Here is a 24478-nt window from a genome sequence, read left to right on the forward strand (position 1 = left end):
CAGGAGTAGCGTTTTTTATCTGTGCTGCAAACATAAATAAATTTAAAAAAAAAAAATACCCACACTAAAATTTAAAAAACATACACAATATTCTTTTTTGTTTAATACATTTGGTTCAAAATCTAGAAAAGATGATGCTGTATTGGCTATGACTAAGTCCAAGATAGCCTACCAGACCTATTTTTTTTTCTTTTTGAGTAAAGAAAACGCTGTACTTTTATTAGTACTATTACTGCAAAGAAAAAGTTTTAAAAAAAAAAATAACGTTATTAACTAATTTTTTTTTTTTTTACTCAAAACAGTTTTGGAAGGGCAATAATGCAGAGAAAAACATAAAAATAAAACAAACAAATACCAATTCTGCTTGGAGTGAACCAATCAAATTATTATTATTTCATTTTTAACCCCTGCTTTATGCAATTGACCAAAATCGGTATCGGCCAATAGTTGTTTGTTAAAATCGGTATTATATCGGCCAAAAAAATCCTATCCGTGCATCCCTAGCTTAAACCCTTACTATCCCCAACTCTGAATGAAACACGTGCATATATATATATAAATTTATATATACAGAAATGTCAAATAGAAGCAGTAACTCCTTTATCAGAGGTGCAAGTATGAAGAGGTCAAGCCACATAACGTGCTAACAATGAGCAGCTAAACAGCCACCAAACCAGCCCCACAAAGCTCTAAAATATCACAAAATACATTTCAGATCATATTCATATCAAACAATCTTGACAGTCTGGTAGTCAAGGCAACAGTTGAGATAACCAGAGCCGTAATAACTGGCACTCATTGATCCCTCCAATGACACATATTTGCTAAGTAGCCTGTAAGCCAGCGAAAATGGCTCGCACCCACCTGTAGTACCACACACACGAACGAGTCATTTCGACCATAAAAAAAAAAAAATCTCATGCTACAGGGACGGGATCTGAGATGATGTGTTACAAAAAAGAGATTATTGTGAGTGTCGGAGTCAAGTTAGCGCATGCTAACCTGTTAAACTTTTATCAAGCTGATTAGCATGCTAACGTTAGTATCTGTCAGTAGCTTGACGCACGGCAACTTGTAAACCTAGCAATGTCTGTATTGCATGCTAAACAGGGTGCAAATGTACTTTTTAAAACAATACAATGCGTTTTAAATTCAGAAGTGTCCCCGTCAAAGATCTACTTTTCGACTGCGGACTGACACCCTCAGCTTTAACTCGACACATCTCGGGGTTATCTTTCCCGTGGCGTTACTTTTCTGCACTTGAAAGAGCGACTAAATGCACAAATATCAAGCTGGCAGCTGGCGTACTCACCTGTTTTCGAAGGTTTTTTCTTTTCTTTTGGACAAAAACAAACAAATGCGACAGAGGCGTATGTGGCAGGCGAATGTTCTATGACCCTTGGCCCCCGGATAAGTCAGAAAGTAGTTCCGGGCTCCGAGGGCGTGACGTGTGCAGTTTGATCGACACATGGGTGGAAACCACTGATCTATATATGACATATCTATATTATAGATCAGTGGTGGAGACTATTTTAGAGAAAGCAGAGGAAACATAATTTAAATATAAGTAGATGATATAATATGCTACCTTCATCTAAAAGTTCATCGATTTTTATGATCGTTAATTTGCTGATCTATTAATTAACTATTCATTAAAATATTAATTAATTAAATAGTTCAAATGCATTTTTCTAAATCTTTGACTATTTTTCATATAGTTTTATGACTTCATATTAAATAAAGTCTAGTTAAATGACTTTGTATTATTAGCAAAAATCTGTCATTTTATAATTTTTATAATTCTTTTATAATTGCTATATGTATGCAGTATTTATCACGTTAGTTACAATACTATTTGATTAAAATGAAATATTTGTTTAAATGCATTTTTTTCTAATTCTTTTATACTTATTTTCCATATAGTTTTATGACTTTATATTAAAGTCTAATTAAAAGACTTTGGAATAATAGTAAAAATCAGAATTCTTTGATTCTTTATAATTAGCATGCATGCTGTTTTTATGATCACATTTTGGTTTAAATATTATTTAATTTAATGACTACATTAAATGTTTGCTTAAATTGTATTTTTCTAATTCTTTCACAATTATTTTCATATTGTTTTATGATTTAAATAAAAGTTTGATTAATATATATTTTTTAAATTCTTATAATTAATATGCATGCATGCATTTTTTTGATTTTATGTTAGTTAGAATATTTCATTAAAAGACTATATGAAATATTTGCTTAATTCTTTTACAATTATTTTTCATATAGTTTTAAAATGAATTCATTTTCATTTCAACTAATGAATTAATATTAGACTTAATATTAATTAAAATGAATATTAGCAAACATTATCATTTTCCAAATTCTTTTATAATTATAATGCATGCATGCACCTTTCATAATCAATTAAATAAATGACTACATTGTTTTTAATCAGTTCACCACACAGGCTATATCTACATCGTGAACTGCAAAGGCACGAAGATGATAAACCCATGGAAAAAGTTAAATGAAACGGTGGTTGATTGCAGTGTATAAAAAAAATTCATAAATCTTCTGTTCTACCATTAACATGAAATACATCTATTTATTCATATCTCATATGTAATACACAGTAGCAGTATATTTACACATTACACATTTGAACTTTTCAAACAATATACAGCGTATTTCACAGCAGTTTCAAAAAAATAAAATAAAATACAGTGTAATCTGAAACTAAATGAAAGGCTGTTTACCAGAACTTAATAGTTATTTTATTGATATGCAATATGAATATGACTAAGCTATTCATAAACATATACAAGAGCAAAACACTTACAGCTAAAACATTGTTGCTGTTCAGAGTGTCGATTAACACATTGGTCAAACCAGTCATGATATTTGCAATTAGGAAATATAACAACTGATTCCGGTTAACAGACTGTACGAGGCATAATGCATCCATATTTTTTCTCATTTTCTCATCTGGTAATGACTTCTTGTTCTGATACGGACACCACGATGCAGACACAAAAGAAAAATTAGAGATGGCTTTAGAAAAAAGTAGCAGTAAATCAGCAATGCTAATGCATGAGAGAAAGAATAAAGACTGTGCTCCAGTCCAAATACAGAAGGAAAGGTTGGCCATTCTGCGTGACACTGGCTCAGTGCATATCTGGCACACATGCAGAGCGAAGAACAACACAAAACTGGTGAACAGAAGGTTACGGATCACTCTGATCCAGTCTTTAACCAAATTTCTGCTCTGCATTAGGTAGCGGCCAGCCTGAACCCCAGCCATATAGATGGCGATGTAACCCACAACTGAGAAGATGCCCTCTCTGTTTGCCTGCAGAAAGCCTGTGCGCTCGTTATTGTGAAGGAGAAAGGACTTCAGACCTGTCGTCTCCAAAACAACCTGGTAGCTTCCACCAATGAGAAGAGCAAGAAGCCATGAGGCGTCCACAGGGAAAAGAGCCAGAAGTGCGGACGCCACCACTCTGACGATGGCTAACGTGAAGAAGAAGTTCCAGTGAACTCCATACTCTGTCACATGTTCGTGGTACCCTGATGATTTGACACTCGCAAGTCTCACAAACCCTAACAAGACCAACGGCCAGACGGAAATCAACTGTTTAAACACATGACTGATCTTCGACCCTCGAATGTCCTTTCCTCTTGCTTCGGGACACACCAATGCATTGGCCATTACATATGCTCCGACGCCGAAATCCATCACCCCTGTTCCATACGTCTCTGTTTTTGCATAACGTCTTGGGAAGACGCTAAAATCAACAGCCAGAATGCTTATGGCGGTCTTCACGTTGACCAGAACTCGAAACACGGTCACAAACGGGACCAGGTTGGATTCTACTCTGCTTTGCACAAACCTGTCAACTGTACTGTAAAGGGAACCTTGAAAGGGATGCTTTCCGTTCTTGTAAACGAGGTATAGGACAACTAAGTCAACTACAGCGATGCCCATGATGACAAAGTGCAGGATCTCGCTCAGTGCGGTGCATGACAGGACCAGAGGCATTATTAGTGCTGTGAAATCAAGCAGAAGATCTCCCCACCAGAACAAAGAACAACAACCCCAATTCCAAAGACTAAAACAATAAGAAACCTCGGCTGAGAAAACACAGCGGGGCTAAGAAGGATCCCAGCGAAACTTCTCTCCGTAAGGGTCGTCCCATTGTGATTGCTGACAAATGCACCTTTTTATGCCGATGCCATCCATCTTCAAAAAAAAAAAACAATCAAAAAAATTAAATTCAAAAAAAAAACTGTTGATAGTTGATACAGAACACAAACATATTGTGAGTATATATATATTATATATATAATATATATACTATATATATATATATATATATATAATATATATATATATATATATATCAGTTAAAAAGTTTGTGCACACTTACCTGAATTTACATTTGTAATATTTTAAGATAGATAGATATAGATTTTTATGATTTCATATTAGTTTAAATATTTTTTAGGCCTAACCCTAAAAGACTATTAAAATGCATTTTTCTAATGTATTTACACAACTATTTTTTTTTTTTATATTTTTTTTAAACTATCTTATCTAAGAGTTTATGACTTAATATTAGTTAATTAATTATATAATCTTATTAAACAAAAGGAATATTAGCAAAAATCAGCATTATTAATTTTTTATGATTAGTATGCATTCATTTTTATGATCACATATTAGTTGAAATATTATTTAATTTAAAAGACTATATTGAATACTCAAAAAAAAAATTAATTAATTTAATTCCTAAACAATTAACAACAAACTTTCATACTGCTTAAGATCTTAATTAAAATTAAAATAAAATAAAAACATTTCATAATATTAATAAACCAGCATTTTAAATTATTTTATTATGCATGCTGTCTATATGATCACATGTTAGTTGGAACATTATTTAATTAAAAGACTACAAAAAACATTTTTAAAAAAAATCATTTAATAATATTCCAAAAATATATTCTCTATATTTTTAGATAGATAGATTGATAGATAGATAGATAAAGACTGTAGAAATACATATATACATACATGCAACCACACACACACACCTCAGAATGACTAAATTAAATCAATCACCTACCACCATTAGGATACAATGGAAGTTTTGATCTCAAAGTTTTATGTTCAAATAATTCCAGAGAGTATTAAAGCAATTCAATCAAGACACATATTTATTAAATATCTTTATAGTATGGATATTAGGAAATGTGACCTACCTCGTGTGATGTTTGGACATTAGATAAATCAGGTTACGTTAGACTAAACTGCAGAGACCCACATTACAGCAGAACAAATGGCCTGTCAGGATAAACCGGTTTAGCACACGAAACATGGACTCCCGTGTATCTATACCTACTGTACTTGTATCTCTTTATTAAATAGTAAAAATAAACATTCGTCTTACAAATCGTTCATTCTTCTGTAATAATCCTCACTTTATAACAAACTGTAGCCACACATTGGTGTTGCGATGTTTCTTTTCCGCATTGGGCGTGGCTTACAGGTAAACGTCACTGTATGGGGCGGGACCTTTTCCTTGCGTCTCAAATGCGTGACGTCGCTGCGCGTGTCAGTCGCCGCTGGTGTGGTGGGAGTTTTGTCCTTCACTCACTCAGGAATTTTCATGGCTGAAGAAACAAACCATAACTCATAAAATATCGATCTAATGGCAGCGATATAACACAGTAAATACAGCGAAACGTGTATTGTTAAAGTTTACACTCATGGCGAATGTCAAACAGCAGCTTTTATCCAGAAATAAAGAAGTTTCGACCGTTAACGGTTCTGAGGGGGAAAAAGCTGGAAGACCGAACCGCCAGAAGGAAAAGGTACACAAATGTTATTATCTACTGCTCATGTAACACTTTTTACCTCACTTTTTCTTTATGCATATAAAAATTGTATTATCTACAAAAACAAGTTAAACTGACAAATTAACAAGTTTATCTGAAAGCAACCCATTACAAAAAATACTGTAACTTATAATAGTGGTTTATGTTCCATCGGTTCTTTAAAGAACACCATGGTATTAAAATGCTAACAGTTAATTTAACAGTTACATGCCTGTTAGTACGCATAAATAACGTTATTCATACTTTTATTATTTCTCCATCACAGTTAAACGTAGGCCCTGTGTTTTTGTGAGTAGAAATACACATACTACACGTCCAGAGATATTCTCGAATTACTCCCTATTTATTCCTGTAATAAATATAAAATTTTTAAGGGAAGTAACATGCTTGATTAATGCCACAGGTATTAGATGACTAGGAACTAGTTTTCTATTGAGCGGAACAATAACTGTTAATAAAGTGATTTGCTGTGATTTATTTCTGATCGCTCATTTAAACTGGCTTGTTTTTCCGGTGTTCCCTCATTTGCATGTTCATTGACGTGGCTCGTGTTGTCATTATTGTGGGATTAAGGAGCGGTGCAGTTAATCTGAAAATCATACTCCGATTATTCCGCAGGTCAAACTAATCTGAGCATGCGCAGACGCGCCTCTACTTTGGCATAATAACGTTATATGACGTCATTCCAAAGGGAACCTGCAACTTGTTTTGGAGTAAATAAAGACGTGTTTTTTTAGCACTATATTTTATATTGTCTGAGTTCATATGGTTTGATGCATTCATTTAGTTGCAGCATCAAAGGTCACCCTTAGTTATTAAATTTTGTTTACTGTTAAGTGTGATTTAATGCAGTTGGTTTGTTGTGCCATGCAGTGTTACTCATGCCCCTGGCGCAGATTAGGTCATCATCTGTTTTTTCTGGGCCATTATGATTCATGCATTGACTCCAGTGTTGGAACGGAAAGTCCCTGACGGATGAAATAGGATCAGTTCTATAGGAATCTGTAATTGTTTCGTTTTTAACTGATCTGTGGGATCTCTGTACTAACCAAAGTCTCTTACCACTATTTGTTTTTAAGATGTTCTCCACTCAGTTTTGATTTCAGGTCTTGTTGTGGTTTACCTGTGCTTGTTATTGGATTAGGAGCAGGCCTGTCCAGCAGACAGTGTGTATTATTAGCTTGTCTTCAGCATGTCCTGACCCATCTCATCACATGCTGTCATCAGAGCATATGGATTCACAGCAGCGTCAGAGGAAGGACGTGTAATTATGCATCTCTGCTTATTCATGAAATTTTTAATTTTTGTGATGAAGTCCAGGCGTCATATTTGGAAAATGTTCTTACTCTATTGTTGCTCAGCATTTGCTTTGTCTTTCAAATGAGGAAAGTACAAGCAATTAGTCAAATCTCAAGTTGTCAACCTAAGGTGTTGGAAATATGACAAGCATATGAATGTATGATGAATGTAAAATGCTCTATCTTTTGATGTCATGCATAAACAACACATCTGACATAAAGCAAGCTTAATTATGCAATATTACATAAAAATATACACACATGCCTCTAAAAATATATCTTAAATTTTAAAATAAATAAAAGAAAAACACAAAACAAAAAACCAAAAAATCCTGAAAATGTGCTCACCCTTAGGCCATCCAATATGTTGTAGATGAGTTTGTTTCTTCATCAGATTTGGAGAAATGTAGCATTGCATCAGTGTCTCAGCAATGGATGCTCTGCAGTGAATTGGTGCCGTCAGAATGAGAGTTCAAACATCTGATAAAAACATCACAATAATCCACACCACTACAGTCCATCGGTTAACATCTTGTAAATTAAAGAGCTAGGCCTACATGTTTGTAAGAAACCAGTCTATTATGAATATGTTTTTAACTTCAAACCATCTCTTCTGGCCAAAACATGAGTCCAAAACCCATAATTATGTATCCTCCAGTGGAAAAGTCCACTCCCTGTTGTCCTCTCAGAACTGTGCAAGTGTGCATATTTCTCTCCACAGACAAGAATATTATGAATAGAGGACTCTTAAAGAAATTTAAAACTTTTTGACATTTTCTGAAGATCAGGTTTGCTATTGAAATGTCAAGATGTGTTCGAATTGGCATCAGGGCTTGCACTAGTGAAACATTTCTAAATTAGATTGCTGCATCCGTACAGTAAATGGAAGCTATTCTTTATGATAGCATGGTCTTTATTAATTGCATCATGCAGGTACACGGACTGAAAGACAGAACCCAGGACCTCAGGAAATCTCTCAATGATTCACTGGAAGGGGACATCAGAGACTTCCTCATCAATGAAGCTGAACTTCACACGTACGATGACCTCACTAAAGTCAACCCGGTTACGCCTTCTACAGGTACATTGTGCAAAAGCACTTGGGATATATGTCTATAACTCTGGTCATTTTTCTTCATTGGCCTTATGATGTTTATATTTATTTATTTATTTATTAACATATCTTTATTGCGAGGATTAACCCCTTGAGATGAAACATCTCGTTTTCGAGGGGGTCCTCCAATACATCAAAGCAAAATGAACCATTAAGTGAATAATGCCAAGATTCTTTCCTTCCCCAATTCAGATGATAGGATATTCTTCCACATTACAATATCTTCATGTCTGAGTTTATTTCTAGCATGTGAAATTCTAGATTGGAGCTTTAATTCTTGAAATCACATCAAAATGTAATTGCAACTTTTTATCTTACAATTTTGACTTTTTCACAATTGCGAGTTAACATCTTGCTATTCAGAATTTTTTACTCAGAATCGCTTTTTTATATCTCTAAGAATTGCGAGGAAAAACTCAGAAACTCAGAATTGCAAGGAAAAAAGTCTGAATTGTGAGTTGTTATTATTATATTTTTATTCTGTGGCAGAAACGAGCTTCCATACCAGTGCTAGATGTCCTATTGTGAGTCAGTGTTGAATTACAGCTGTGGTGTTTTGTTTTTGGCAGTGCTGAAATGTCTGCAGGCCAGGTACAGCGCAAAGGTTTTCTACACACATGCTGGCTGCACGCTGGTCGCCCTCAACCCCTTCCAGCCCATCCCTCACCTGTACTCTCTGGATGTGATGAGGGAATATCACACTGCTCCTCAACCTCAGGTAAACACGCTCAAGTCTGTCAGTACATCTCTAACGTAAAATAAAGAAGTTAGAAATGCTTTAGTGTGGAAGCCATAAATACTATGAGGTTTTTATGGTCATATTAGTGGCCTGATTCCTCTTTCGTCCATTAGTAGAAATATGTCAACTGGTTTGATTTTGCTTTGAAATTTAGTCACCAAAAAGTGACTAAACCAACCTGAAGTATTTAGTTTACTGGATTATCATCAGATGTATAAAAACAGGCATTATTGATTGACTATGTAAGTAATAAATTTCCAGATTTTATCGATTAATTTGAATTGATTGCTTTTATAGTTAAAAACAAACTACTTTATACATACATTCATTCATAATTAACTAAACTAACTATATATATTTTTAAATAAAAGCATTTTCCTCGTATTATTTCTGAACACCTAATATGTATAAGACAAGTGTTGTACAATATGTAGGCTAGTTGTAGTTCATGCATCTTTTCTGCAAAGATATTTAACGAAGATTTGTTTAACATTTACATCATGTTGACAACTTCATGTGTGGTGCACTTGGAATAAAATTTTCTTTAACTAGAGGGTTAATAAAAAAAAAGTTACTTGAATCATGTTGTAGTTACATTTTCAAGTTTACTAAAAAAAATAGAGAATCGGTCCAGCGTTCTGAAAAAATTGAGATTTAAATTTTTGCCAAATCGTCCAGCCTTTGTACGATTTTTGTTGAATAAAGCAAAAACAAGTATGTTGTAATTGTCTATCATTATGATATAAAATTAGTCAAACATGAGATGAAGGTTTTGGTCATACCACCCACCCCTAGTTGTTTGGGTTTTAAATGTTGTCTATTGAAACGAGAGATCTGTACCTCCCTTTCAAATGCTTTTATTGCATAACAGATGACAAGACGATGTTTAGTCAATCCATTTGTCTTTTATCATAGCAGAGGACAGTGTCAAAACAGTGTTTGCACACCTGGTCTGTTCAGTAAGCTGCAGATTCAGTGGTATTAAATGTAAAGTTAATGAGTCAGTCTTTAACTTTATATTTAATACAGCACCAAACAATCTATGTGTTTTTTGTTACGTTGTTGCCACATTATCATTAACTTGCACAATAACTAAATTAAGTAAAATGTAAGCTATTATTTATGAGGTCACATTGTGCCATTCGCCGGTAACCTTGACAGTACTTTGCTCTGCATGTTTATTTTGACATCAAAAATGTTAATGAAAAAAATCAGGAAGTTAAAAAAAATAAACAGTGGCCACTTTAGATATTGCATAAACACTTAAGGATAATTTTTGAAACAGGCAAAGGCAGGTTATATTATATCAAAGAATATAGAATACCCAAGACATATCACTTGTATAGTTTTGAATGGGGAAAAATGCAACGCTCAGTATGGCCGCTCTTTGATCATAAGCACTGAAGCATTTGCCTTCTCAACCTGATTTACAGAAAGCACTGTAATACAGAAAGCAATGTTAAAGCATCTTTTTGTACACAGGAGTTTAAGCCACACATCTTCATCGTAGCAGAAGAGGCTTATAGGAACGTGCAGGGCCAGGTGGAGCCTATGAACCAATCGCTGGTTGTCTCAGGAGAAAGTGGAGCTGGGAAGGTAAGTGATGTTTGTTTGGTGTAATTTCGTAGATCATGTTTTTGAATGCTCATGTTTTAAAGCTACTGCATGATATTAAAGAGGTCCAAAAACAGGCCTAGCTCTATGTAAACGTCTCAGTACTGTACGCTGTTCTTAAATGCCAGTCACTTTGTAAATCTGCATCACATTGTGACAGATTCATAAAACATTCCCAGCTGAAGTGTGCTGCTCAAACTGTTCAGATCAGATTACAGTTACCGAAACACACCTGTTCAAAATAAACCCACTGCTTGCTTGTATCTTTTGAAGTTTAGAAAGCCTTTTTTGCTATATGTTTCAATAAAGTCTCTAAAAATAAAGGACATTATGATTTCTCATTATTCACAGTCTTTAAATGAACTGTCAAGCTCAATATTTCAAATACATACAGTACTAAGGTTAGGACTGATCTGAAAACAGTCAAATCTCATCATGATTTAGACCACATCTCCTATATTAAAAATCTCTTCAGACATGGACGTCACGCTGTCTGATGAAGTATTATGCCACTGTAGCCACCTCTTCTCAGAAGTGCCAGGACACCGTAGAGAAGATAGAAAGACGAGTACTGGACTCCAACCCAGTCATGGAGGCGTTTGGTGAGAAATACAGGGAGCAGTTGATGTTTCAGTCTCATTTCCTCTCTGAAGATCATTGATATCGTCATTACATGCTTTCTAAAAGCCTTTATTTTTTTTATTTTCCTTTTCCTTCTTCCCCAGGGAATGCCTGCACTTTACGCAATAGCAACAGCAGTCGCTTTGGAAAATACATTCAGCTTCAGCTCAACGGGTCAGTTTTGTTTTCTGTTTGTTTCACACATGGAAATGAACCTGGAGAATCTTGTGATTGGTAAAAATTTCTATTATTTTAAATTTCTACTACATCTTATTTGTATTTTTCTTTTTACTGCAGCTCTCAGCTGCTAGTTGGGGCATCAGTGCAGACGTATCTTTTGGAGAAGACCAGAGTGGCTTTCCAAGCACCAACTGAGAGAAACTTTCACATATTCTACCAGGTAAATTAAGAGACTGCATTCACAGAATTTAATAGGAATAAAAATACCAAAGTATACACTGTCATAAGCCGCTTTTCCGCCGAAATTACCTGGAAAAATTTTTCCCAGGAATTTTTTTCCGCAGACCTGTTGCTGTCTGTGTTTTCATCGTGGCCTTAAGTACAGTGAAAATTAGACAAATAGTCTGGTGATGTAGGACTGCGCGCGACTGCTTCTCCCAGTCCAGGGCCGTTTCTCAATACCAAGTACGCAAATTTCAGACTTTGTTTGGACTTCACAAGTTTGACTTGGGAACAGGACAATACAAGTCCAGTAATTCTGCAAAAGAAACATCAGCGTACTTGACAACGTCAATCAGCTCGCCTTGCCTACTGCCATTTTCCTAACTGTATTTACAAGAATACGGAATATGATATCAAATACCACTGCCTCTTTGCATTTTCATTTAAACATGGTCTATTAATAGCCGTGGAAATGTAGTTCAGGGAACATGCATACATTACAATTAAACAAAATATTATATCAAGCAGCATTGCCTCTTTTCATTTTCATTTTAATAAAGAAATAAATGTCTAAATATATATAAATTTATATAAGTATATAAAGTTATGAAACATAACTTTGTGCTCTGCAAAAACGATATGACCCGGAACAAATAGTAGATTCATGAGACCAATGATTACCTGTTAGATTTACCCAAAACAAATTATATCTCATGTTTAGCCACTACAGAGACATCAGAGCCAGCGGCAAATGTCACAAGGACTAGCCGAGATTAGGCTGCTCTCGTTGGGATACATGAGGATCTGTTAGCCCGCTGATCGCCTGGAGCTCACATCTGGAGCATCCACATTTTCAGTTAGGCGCTGTCTTTATAAATAAATCACAGATTTGAGTTTTAAACAACTATATTCTTGCCTGAAATACTCTTAAAACTACATTTCATGACATGATTCGACTCGTGATGACGCCGCTGATGGCTGCCTCCGCAGTTGTTTTTATGTTTTTGTTAGTTTGTCTTGACTTTAGTTATATCCCTGCCTCATTTTCACCAGAGACAGATTGCTGGACATTTGGCAGTACACACCACCCAATATTTCACAGGTTTTCGACACTTCTGATGTTTTTGCTGGACATTGTATTTGTCTGATTGATCGGAGCAGCGGCTCTGATCAAACGCTTTAGGACGCACAAGCGTGGAAAGCGAGCCAGCATGCTTGTGAAGCTCAGACAGTGCGAATTTCTCACGGAGCTGCCTAGCATCCATTTGGCGATCCTCCGCTCTCTACCAAAACAAAGCAGACAAACTCCTTCGCCTCTCCCAGATAAATAAGTATTTTTCACATTCTGCTGCTCTGTGTTTCATAAAAACCTCTCAAAAACACCACACAACACACAACACTACACATCCTCTGCTCTCACATATTCACAGAAAAAATCGATATACAAAATACAGGGAAAAATCACGTGGCGGGCTGAAATACTTTTACATCAATGTTCAACCTGCCACAAGAGCTGCTGAAACAGTTCAACTCCACCATCATTGAATTCGTCCTCTGCACTTCTATAACTTTCTGGTTCAGCTCAGCTACCAAATCTGACCATAGAAGGCTATAGAGGATAGTCTGGACTGCTGAGTGAATCATCGGCAAATAACTGTACTTATCCAGAGTGAGCAAAAGGGTTGGCAAAAGCACTCAGGACCCCTCACATCCAGCACACTCCCTCTTTTAACCATTTTCTTCTAGTCGGCGCTACAGAGCACTGCACACCAGAACGGCCAGACACAGGAACAGCTTCTTCCCTCAAAACACAACACTATTTATACACTCATACACTTATTTATCTAACACACATACTTAATTTACATTTCGAATTTGCACATAATATACCTGTACATACAATTATCAATCTGTATATTGTTATTCGCTATTTACTTGCTCTGTTTTTATTCTTTTATTATCTGTGTTTTTGTTCTGTGGAAGCTTCTGTCATGAAAACAAATTCCTCGTATGTGTAAACATACCTGGAAATAAAGCTCATTCTGATTCTGACTCAATAACAGTAATATTTTGAAAATTATGCGAATAAATGGTGGTTGAAATACATTGCTGCTTGAACTGAACCAATCAGCATGGTCAGCACCCAAATCACACCCCCAAAATTTAATGACCTTTGAAAAAGTACTACCACGCGAGCAGGGGCTTTCTGAGGAGCAAATTTTTACCTGGAACTTTATTTAGATCCTGGTTCCCGCAGTGGAAATACACAGAGTACCACCCCAAAGTGCCTAGTTCCTGGGGAAAGTTCCAGCGGTGGAAATGGGCTTATATATTTTATTTGATTATTTCCAGTAATACGGTAATTCTATGTTGGTTGTTTATTATTGGTTTTATTTGAATGATGAAAGGAGCCACAGAGAAACAGAGACTGGAATGGATGCTGCCTTCGGAGCAAGACTTTGCTTGGTTGCCACATGCTGAGAAAACCTTAGAAGGCAAGGATTGTACTTCATGAATTTGTGTTTTGAAGCATAAAGGCAATTTTATGAGGAATTTGAGGAGGCACTGTGATATTATTTGACATTTTGAATTCTGTTTGTTTGTGTCTGAGCAGAAGACTGTTTGCGAGAGACGGTGGAAGCCATGATCAACCTTGGCATTGATGAGGGGAAACGTACTCAGGTTTTTAGGGTAAGTGATAATGGTAAAATTATATCAACCTCAGTGATGATTGGAGATGAATTGTATCCATGTTGGTTGGTGTTTGATTATGTTTTTAGATACTGAATACACTCAGTTGTTTGGACTAATTAATTGAACTTTTTAAATGACCATAATTATGTTATAAAGACCGTATTTGTATAAATCGTGGGTGGAGACACTAAATTACTTCACTCACTGAAATTTAATAATAAATTAACCTTTTCTGATTTATGAATGTGAATCATTTTTTGATGCAAGTTATATGGATTCATGCACCAAAATAAGACTGCACAGGAGACAAGAAAATAAAGTGTAAACTACTTTGTTAATGGGAGAATTGTTTGGAGAAAATATTATACTGTAAGTTGTAAAATGACATGATTGTTGTCTTTTTGCAAAGATCCTTGCAGGTCTTCTGCAGCTGGGGAACGTGTACTTCAGTCCTGCATCAGAAGAGGCTCAGCCATGTGATCTTGATGGACACTCAAAAGGTTTGATGTGTTTCTGCTGTATTGTTTATATAAAAAGCTGAGCTATGACAGTGAATTAGGCAAGATGCATATTCCAGACATGATGAGGCAAAGAACTTTTATGGATGATACAAGTTTATTTCTGGGCTGTGACGTGTCCCTGTTAGATTCTTTCTCTCACCAGCAATTCGCTGTGGCACTTTGCTATAAACACTACTGGTCAAAAGTTTGGGGTCGGTAACAATTTCTAATGTTTTTGAAAGAAGTATCTTCTGCCGTCCAAGGCTGCGTTTATCTGATCAGTAAAAACAATAATATTATGAAATATTATTTAGGGCTGTGCAATTCATCGCATTTGATTACACATCTAATCAGTAATGCCGGTCCTGTGATTAGTAGTAAATCACCATCACCTGCTTTGAGATTGAGTGGCTTTCACTACACAGAGCCGTAGTTCACTGACAAGCTTTGCGATATCGTGTTCAAAATTGAATGCGATTCGTCTGCGATTATGAACGCGGTACTGCCTAATTGTCAGTGAACTATGGCTCTGTCAATCTGAAAGCAGGGGATGGTGATTTACTACTATTCACTGGACCGGCTTTACTGACGAGATTAATTGCACAGCCCTAATATTTTTACAATTTAACTTTGAAATGTGAATATATCGTTATTTATTGCTGTGTATTTTCAGCATCATTACTCCAGTCTTCAGTGTCACATGATCTTCAGAAATCATTCTAATATGTTGATTTGCTGCTCAAGAAACATTTCTGATTATTATCAATGTTGAAAACAGTTGTGCTCTTTCATATGTTTGTGGAAACCATGATACATTTTATTTTTCGTGATTCTTTGATGAATAGAAAATTCATAAGAGCAGCATTAGTTTGAAATAGAAATCTATTGTAACATTATAAATGTCTTTACTGTCTCTTTTTCAATTTAATGCATCCTTGCTGAATAAAAGTAATACTTTTTTTATATATATATATGAAATAGGAATATCTGCCGTATACAGAGGCCAGAGGTTTTAGTAAAGACCCAACCCCCACCCCACCAAGGACGTGTTGACATTAGTAGCTTGTGTTGATCACTGTTTTCTCTCTCTCTCTATGCTGTGTGCAGGTTTCCTGCAGAAAGCCGCTGACCTGCTGCAGGTGCCCTTAGATGAGCTGCAGTCGTGTCTGACCGTGAGAACTCTGCTCGCTGGCAAACAGAGCGTCCTCAAACCTTGCTCTCAGTCAGAGTGCGGCGTCCGCAGAGACTGTCTGGCTAAAGTCATTTATGCACAGTGAGTCGTATGAACTGGGTTTGACATTTTATGAAGACGCTTACAAATAAAAACACAATGTAGAGTTTTGCATTATTTATAAAATTCAATATACTATGCAAATGCTGTGAGTGCTGAAGCAAATAGTTTAATGAACATATTTCAAGTCTTGTTTTTTTTTTGTTTTTTTCATTTACAGGCTGTTTGACTGGTTGGTCACTTTCATAAACAACAGTATGTGTGCAGACAGTTCCATGTGGTGCAACTTCATTGGTACAAATTCTAATTATTCACTTATTTAATTTAAATATATCGCTAAATATATTACTTGCTAGTCAGAATTTAATGTGTCAAATAATTTTTTTTTTTTTCCTGAATGCAATAATAATACGTATTTAATCCTTGGCTGCTGTCTTCTACAGGCCTGCTGGATGTGTACGGTTTTGAATGCTTCCTCCTGAACAATCTGGAGCAGTTGTGCATTAATTACGCTAACGAGAAGCTGCAGCAGCACTTTGTGGCTCATTACCTGAAGGCCCAGCAGGAGGAGTATGTGACGGAGGGGCTGCAGTGGTCCTTCATACGGTACCAAGACAACCAGGGCTGCCTGGACCTGATTGAAGGCAGCCCCTCCAGCATTTTCTCCCTGCTCAATGAGGTCAGCTTGCACTTCTTATCTCAGAGAGGGAAATCAGAAACAGATGTGATGTATATTTGCATCACAAATGTAATGACTGCCTTTATTTATAGCTTTTTGATGATCTTGCATAGTGAAAGAGCTTTTTTAGTAGCACTATTGAGTTTATTCTTTCTTTCTTTCTCTTCATTCTGTCTTTCTGATTCTTTGGCCACTGTCTGTCTGTCGTCCAGGAGTGTCGTCTGAACAGAGCATCGGATGCGAAGCAGTTTCGTGTGCGTCTGCAGAAGGAGCTCTCAGATAACGCCAGCATCAGCTGGGACAAACTCAGCAAAGAGCCCCATTTTACTGTGGCCCACTATGCAGGCAACGTCAGTTACCAGATTGAGGGCATGATGGAGAAGAACAAGGTGCAAACTATATAAGTAGTTGCATACAAAAACTATGTGGCTTGTCTATGCCGAAGTTTCTTCCTTTGGGATTAATGAAGTTTATAAATTGCCCGAATCTCCATTTGTTCTGTAGGACCCGGTTCCCCCTGAGATCATCAGTGTCCTGCAGAAGTCCCAGGATTCATTGCTGCACAGTCTCTTTGCTGACGGTGACCGTGAGAGCGAGGGGTCTAGAGGACACAGTAAAGTGGTCACTGTTGTCTCCAAATTTAAGGTACAGATTTTTAAGAGTACAAATTAAGCTGTTAGTGTATTACATTTTGTTTATTGAAAGATTTCTTTCTGTTGTTTTAAATGATTGTGTTTTAGCTCTTAATCATTATGATTCACATTATAAGATGATTAGAAGTACGGCGGGTAAAATAAGTATTGAACACAGTAAATTTTTCCCAGTAAATATATTTCTAAAGGTGCTTTTGACATGACATTTTCACCAGATGTCGGTAACAACCCAAGTAATCCATACATACAAATAAATTCAGAAATTAAGTTATGTTTAATAAGATGGAGTGACAGAGAAAAAGTATACCAGTATGTTTTAAATTCTTGATTGTACAAACAGGGCAAAGGTAAAGTTTTAAAGAAGACAGATACAGATACTGCATTGTTTTTAGACTGACCTGGATCTGTGTTTAATATAATCATCTGTTTGTCTTTCTGTGAATATGCAGAACTCTCTTGAAAGCCTGATGAAGATTTTGCACAGCACCACGCCGCACTACACGCGCTGCATCAAACCCAACCCCGAATGCAGACCGCTCACCTTCAAAAAGGAAGAGGTATGAAAAACTGTTGCATTTCACTTGGGATTCCCTTGAGAGTTTTAGGTTTATAGTTCACGGCTTGGTTAGTGAGTCCGGTTTTGGTTTGCGTTCAGGTTATCGCTCAGCTTGAGGCCTGTGGGATAGTAGAAACCATAAACATCAGTGCAGCAGGATTTCCCATCAGGTAACACTACAAGCACATCTCAATCCCTACATTTAATAAAACACTCAGTTTTACAGCAAATAATGTAATTCAAAATAAGCGGATTGCAAAAACAAAACTACCTTAAGTTTATAGATGTTATAAACATAATTCAAAAACAAAACTAAATTATTTTTGTATTATTTGTACAGGATCCCATATGGCAGTTTCCTCCAAAGATACGGGCTGATTGCAAACACCAGACTAACTGCACGAATGAACCGAGCGAACAGTACGTAGAACATGTCCATACAAAGTACTGTCTGTTTTTTCTGTTCTCCTGTTTAATATCTGAATCCTGTCTTTTCTTTCAGTATCCTTCTCTCATTTCTTTCTGTCTTTAATGAACACAGTGCTTAAAATAATGTGAATTACAGGTGAATTACTGCATGCTTATTTAGTGGATATTTAGCATGCAGTGATGCATTTGCTTGCCTTTTCTTCTTTCTCTCTTCACTACGTCTTTTGTAGGAATAAATAGATCTTTGTTCAAGTGGTGGAATTTTTTTGCATGTGGTTTCATGTCACTGCTTGTGGGATTTGATACAGATGAGAATTTCTTAGATGTGCACATTAGTTGGTTGAACATTAGTAAAAATCTGTTTTAAATCCAAAGGAGCTCAGTGCCATTCCTAAAGACCTACCTTCCTGCAGAGACTAACTCTAATCAAACACACCTAAACCAACTAAGTTAGGTATTGAAAGATACAGGTGTGTGGTAGAGCAGGATTGGGAGTAAAATATACAGGAAGGTGGATTCATGGGAACAGGACTGAACATGTCTGCTCTAATACCTCGACCCACCATGAATGAAAGCAAGCTTTTAACTAAACATGATGCACCTATAAGATGACCCTAAAGTGCTTGATTTCAGTTGCATTACAGCAAGACCCTTCAGGTGAACAGGGTAAAGTTCTCGGCTAATAAATGTCATTATACTTCCCCAACTGATTTATTACAGTACATTAACACAGTTGTTTGTAATACAAGTTTTCTCAAATGTTATGTTTAATGTGCAAATGAGGCATTATCTAATTAAATACGCATAGATTTGCATATATATTACTATTTTTAAAGAATAAACTGTTATATAAATCAGGTAAATGATATATGACCAAACCATACTGTAAAAACCTTTAGAATTTAGATAGGAATAAAATTGCAAAGTTGGTTTTTGTAAGTAAACCAAAACAAGCACTTAAATGTGTATTCTTTCCAGTAGTCTTAAAGAAGACATGTTATGGAAGCAAAATTCCTCAAAATCTCAACACTGACCAGTGCATGAAAAGAAACGGTTTTACTTGCAGTGCCTTTCCTTAAATCACAATAAAAGTATCATTAAAAATGTATTTCTAAAGCTCATGTTTCACTCACAGGCCCTGAGATGAGTGATCAGGCTGTTCTGGGATCTGCTGTAGAGGATGTCCTCAATCTGGTCCTCAAGAGACGTGCCCCAAACTCTACCCTCAGCCCTGATGACAACAACAGCTTGGTGCACTGTGGCAGGACCAAAGTCTTTCTCACACACTCCCTGGTAAAGCGTGCACTCTGATTATTTATGAATGTAAAATGCCTGTTTGCGCTGAGGCAGGTGTTGAAAGTTCACTGAACTCTTTCAGCCTGTTTACTCTGTCTCCGCTGATGCAATCACAAGCTGTCAGATGTGTTTGAACTTGATGTCAGTAGTTAATTGATCATGTGTTGTGCAGCTGGAGATGCTGGAGGAGCACAGGAACAGGGTGCGCTCACAGAAGGCGTTCTGTATCCAGTGCTGCTGGCGCAGGTATCAGACACGTCAGCGTAACCTGAGGACACGGGCTGCCACCCGCTTACAAGCAGGTTAGGATTTAACATCTTTATTCTGCGATTACAGGTGGTATGGTTGCACAATTTGGGGAAAAAAATTTGTGAATTATTTATTTTTTTTTTTTTGTCAAGATTAATATTTAAACATAAAAATAAATATAAAAATAATACATAAATAATCACAACTACTACTAAAATTAAAAACAAAATAAGAAATATTACTATTGTAATATTTCACTGTAAAATGAAATTTAATAATAATATTGTGGTTGTCTTAATTTTGTCATTTTAACCACAACAAAAAACCAAAGAATTATTATTACTACATAAAAAAGAAAAAAAATCTCCTCTTTTGAAAAAATATTCTCATCACAACATCTCAACAAAATAATAACATTAAGCTATATTTCAGTTTTATTTTGATTAATCATGCAACGTTAATGACAGATAACCTTGTTCTAGACTTTTCACAGTAATTGCTAAATATTAAAGCTGAGTATAAGCTGGTTGTGTTTGTAGACACTTGTAGACAGCTTAAGAGATAAAGTGCACAAGCGAGAAGACATTATTTCTCAGGAATAGACCCAGTGATTGTGCATTTCTCTCTGACCTCTGCCTGGCTGAAGGAGCAGACATCTGCTGTGCGTCTAGACGCTGACACCTGATCAACTTCCTCCTGATTATCCCTTAAACTCAGAACAGAACAGGTGCAGCTCACCTGAGCCGAACACCTGCTTCACTGAGATCAGTAGAGCCAAAGGCCAAATCAGACCACACATAATTTTATAGTGTAGATCATACAGTATTGAAGATGTAGGACTGCATGAGTAATCAAAAGTTAAACCAAAAGCACTGTGTTCATTTACACGTGAGCAGCTCATTGTGTGCCGTATTTTCAGTGTCTCAGAGCGTCTCGGTTCACAGTAAATGCTGCTTATCACAAACTCCATTTCTGCATCCGTCTGAGTTTAAATCCTAGAGAAAACGGCTCTATATAGATATATAGTGTTTTTAACTCTATGTGTGTCTTTTCACAGGTGTGAGATCCTGGCTGGTCAGAAGAGAGATTAAGAGATGGCACAAAGCTGCATCAATCATCCAAACCACATGGAGGCGCTGGAGGGTAAGCATTGTGCTGATTTTTATTTTTATAAATAAAGATGTTGTACAAGACTTGATTTTGTCTTTTGGGAATCGATTGGATTGTGAAGACCGTTTCATACCAGGGATGAAGGCAGGTGTTTGGAAGGGAAGGAAAGAAATAAAATGCAAACATAATTCTTTTTCTATTCTATTAATCTTTTAAAATGTAATCAAATGAAAATGCAACAGTTCTTTTTAGTTTTTAGTGACTAACAAAGTGCTACACAACAGAGTTTTCCTGTTTAAATTAAAACAATACTAAAAAATACCTTAAAAATCATTAAAAAAAATTTAAAAAAATTACTTTAAAAATAACATAAAAACTACAATATTCTATATAATATTAATTTTTAATGAAAAGCTTTGAGTGCCACACGGTTTAAAATGTTTTGTAATTTTGTAATATTCCTTAAAAAAAGGAATTATTATTATTATTATTGTCATTACTGTACGATATTAGTATATTCCTGTGAAAATTTTCCCAAACTGACTTTTTATTTTGCTGTTTTGTAGGAAAGACCTTTGAGTTTCTGTTTATTTGATATGCTTTATCAAATGAAATGGTGAAATGTTTGTGTTTTGTTTTTGTTTTATTATTTGTGTCATAAAATGGGTTCTAAACAGCATTTCCTGCTGACTTAAATGTTGATTGATTTATCTTCAGCTCTACATGTTTTGTGCCGTTTTCTTATCGTTCTGCATTCCTCCTCGACAGGCGTGGATGGATGCGTTAGCAGAGGCAGAGCTGGATGATGCTGAGGATTTCATGGAGAATGAAGCATCGTCCGTATTGCCGAAGCTGGACCCTCTGCTGAAGGAGAGAGGCTCCGTGCAGCTCTCCAGCATCCAGGAGCCTGTGCTGGTCAGAGGTTGGCCCATCGGTCTGGCCATGGCCTCTGCTCCCAGCGTCACTGTCTCTCTAACAGCCACGGGTTTCCAGCGGATCATGTCCATGATGGCCTGTCTGAAGAGCCCATTCAGACTCGGCGGATACAAAGTAAAGACCAACCAGTTTGACCAGGGTGTGGCGTCTATCAGAGCTCAGCCGCGGGTAAGACACGCTTCAAACACACGCTTATCTTGAGTGACCATGAATTATTCCAGGAGAAATACAGCTTACACTCATGTTGTCAATTGTTTTAGAATCATTTATATACTTTTAAATTATTTATTAATATTTGAATTTATTTTTATATTTTCAGTTTTCATTTTAATTTCAGCTTTCAAGTTTAAGTTTTAGTAATTTTGTTGTTGTGTGCTTTTGTCATTTATAATTGTAATTTTTTATATTAAAAAAATCAGACTTTTTATTTATATATTAGTTTTAGAAATTTTAGTGGTTCAACTTAAAACTTATTAATTTAATTTAGTTGCCTAATTTAGTTGTTTTAAGTTTGTTTTTCATCTAATATTTATATTATATTTTATCTTTATTTTTAGCTTTATTACCGTAAAAATATTTTTATAGATTTATATATTCATTCAATTCGTTTAATCTAACCATTACAAAGCTTTTTAAGTTGTCGTACTCTGAGGTAGATAAAATTATTACATTTTAATGTGGATTTTTTTGTTGTTGTTGTTGGTGAATAAGTGCAAGGAACCTGTATTATAAAACTTTTTGTAAAAAGTATTATTTATATACTATTGTATTTAATTTTATTTGTAGTCATTTGTAATGTGCATTTGTATTTTTTTTATATATATTTATATTTAGCTTATCTCAGTTTTAGTACTTAAACTTAAGTTTGTTGCAGCAGTACTAATTTTCTAATGTTCATTTAAGTTTATGTAATATTTGTTCTATTTTATGTTAGCTTTATTTTTTTAATTTATTACTAAAAATAATGGTTTTAAATAATGGGTTTAGCAGACACTGTGAAGTTTGCTTTAGAGCTGTATTATTTTAGTATTATTTAAAAACTCTAATATGTTGAATTAATTTTTATCTCTGTAATGTTTTTGTTAATTTATTTATTAATTTTAGTGATTTTAGTACTTTAAGTATTTACTTAAGTATTTTAATTTCTGCTGTAGTTTTCAAGGCAAAAACAGTACAAAAATAAAAGAAATAAAAATACAAAAAAGTTAAAGTACAAAAAGTATGAAATAATGTGTAAAAAACAAAAAGTAACAAAAATGTTTATGGTTTTAGTTAGCTATAATAACCCTGACACATTTATGTGAGATTATAAAGACTGTTTTTCTTTAGTGAATCATGCTTTTATGCTCAAATTAATCCGAGAACAACCTGAAACATTGCTTTAACTGCTGTGTAACTGTTTGTTTTGACAGGGCTCCATTAAGATGCATCTTCAGAGGTCTCCGCTGCTCTACGCTGACATGCACCCAGTGCACAAGACAGACGTGGTGACCGGACTCAACCAGATCCTGCTGGAGAGAACCTGAGATTTCATGCAATCAGTGCACCTTTGAAATACACTACATTAAGTGATATTAAACATTTAGCCTTGCTGCCTTATTGTTAGTGCAACTCAGTGTTTAGTTGTATTTACTCTCTCAGGTTTCAGCATAAAGCACAAGTGCCTTTTAATTCTGCTGCGTTCAATCAGTATATACTGTAAAGCGTATTATAACTATTACTTTATAAAAGCATGTTCTGTCCTAATTTAAATACTGTTTCTTGCACAGCTTGAAAGTGATAATTATAGATAAGATTTCAGTTTTTATTCATGATGTGCTGCTAATATATACCAAAATCAGGTATTTTTAAAACATCACATTTGATTTCTGTTTATATCTGTTACAAACTGATAACAGGCTTTAAAACGTTGATGATATTATTAAGTTATAATGATAACTGAGGGAGATACTGGAGAATATAGTATTCATGATATTATTACATATTATTATTATTATAAGTTTTGTACACTTTTCTTGGCATCTTTTTTTTACTTTATTCATTGCACAAACAGTACTGGGAGAAGCCATTGTTTCAGCACTGCTGTTGATGCTCTTACCAAAGCAAACTGAATTAATATACTTTTTGCATTTGTATCCATACTCATTTTGTCACGATTTTGTACTTTTTGCTGTTTTAGACTGAAATGTATTTTCAAACACCAACTGCTCACAGGCACAACCCAGCATTCCTTCTTAGATCATGTGTTTTTTGGTTTTGAAACATTTAATTGCATTCATAAACTTCTTTTATAACCACAAATAATCAACATCTCTGTATATTTATAATCTCAGGGCATTAATCGGCAAAATGTGTGACTTGTAAAACAGGTTTTTTTTTTTTTTTAGTACAACACAGTACTACTTGAACAAACCAGTCAAACACCATGTCAAGCTTCGACAATGCCAATAAAGATTATTACAGGC

General features: G+C 35.4%; 1 protein-coding gene and 1 pseudogene across 1 annotated transcript; one reads left to right on the top strand and one right to left on the bottom strand.

Moving 5' to 3' along the window:
- Window positions 1-2571: 2571 nt before the first annotated feature.
- On the bottom strand, window positions 2572-4230 carry LOC122137319 (annotated as a pseudogene).
- Window positions 4231-5589: 1359 nt separating this feature from the next.
- Window positions 5590-24478, top strand: LOC109071916 (unconventional myosin-XIX-like). The gene is made up of 23 exons (XM_042723265.1): window positions 5590-5868; window positions 8124-8271; window positions 8874-9022; window positions 10526-10639; window positions 11133-11259; window positions 11383-11452; window positions 11576-11678; window positions 14079-14175; window positions 14295-14371; window positions 14784-14874; window positions 15982-16147; window positions 16326-16399; window positions 16549-16784; window positions 16997-17173; window positions 17289-17429; window positions 17887-17994; window positions 18093-18163; window positions 18334-18413; window positions 19558-19715; window positions 19891-20020; window positions 21025-21110; window positions 21846-22181; window positions 23426-24478. The coding sequence occupies exons 1-23, from the start codon at window positions 5764-5766 to the stop codon at window positions 23537-23539; spliced, it is 2958 nt and encodes a 985-aa protein (XP_042579199.1). The 5' UTR covers window positions 5590-5763; the 3' UTR covers window positions 23540-24478.

The sequence above is a fragment of the Cyprinus carpio genome, chromosome B5, assembly GCF_018340385.1.
Source record: "Cyprinus carpio isolate SPL01 chromosome B5, ASM1834038v1, whole genome shotgun sequence".
In the NCBI taxonomy this organism is placed as follows: domain Eukaryota; kingdom Metazoa; phylum Chordata; class Actinopteri; order Cypriniformes; family Cyprinidae; genus Cyprinus; species Cyprinus carpio.

Coding starts and splice junctions, on each gene's coding strand:
- LOC109071916 (XM_042723265.1), top strand. CDS start 5,764: ATGGCGAATGTCAAACAGCAGCTTTTATCCAGAAATAAAGAAGTTTCG. Junction 16,400..16,548: donor CATGTGGTGCAACTTCATTG/GTACAAATTCTA, acceptor TGTCTTCTACAG/GCCTGCTGGATGTGTACGGT. Junction 18,414..19,557: donor ACGAATGAACCGAGCGAACA/GTACGTAGAACA, acceptor TTTCACTCACAG/GCCCTGAGATGAGTGATCAG.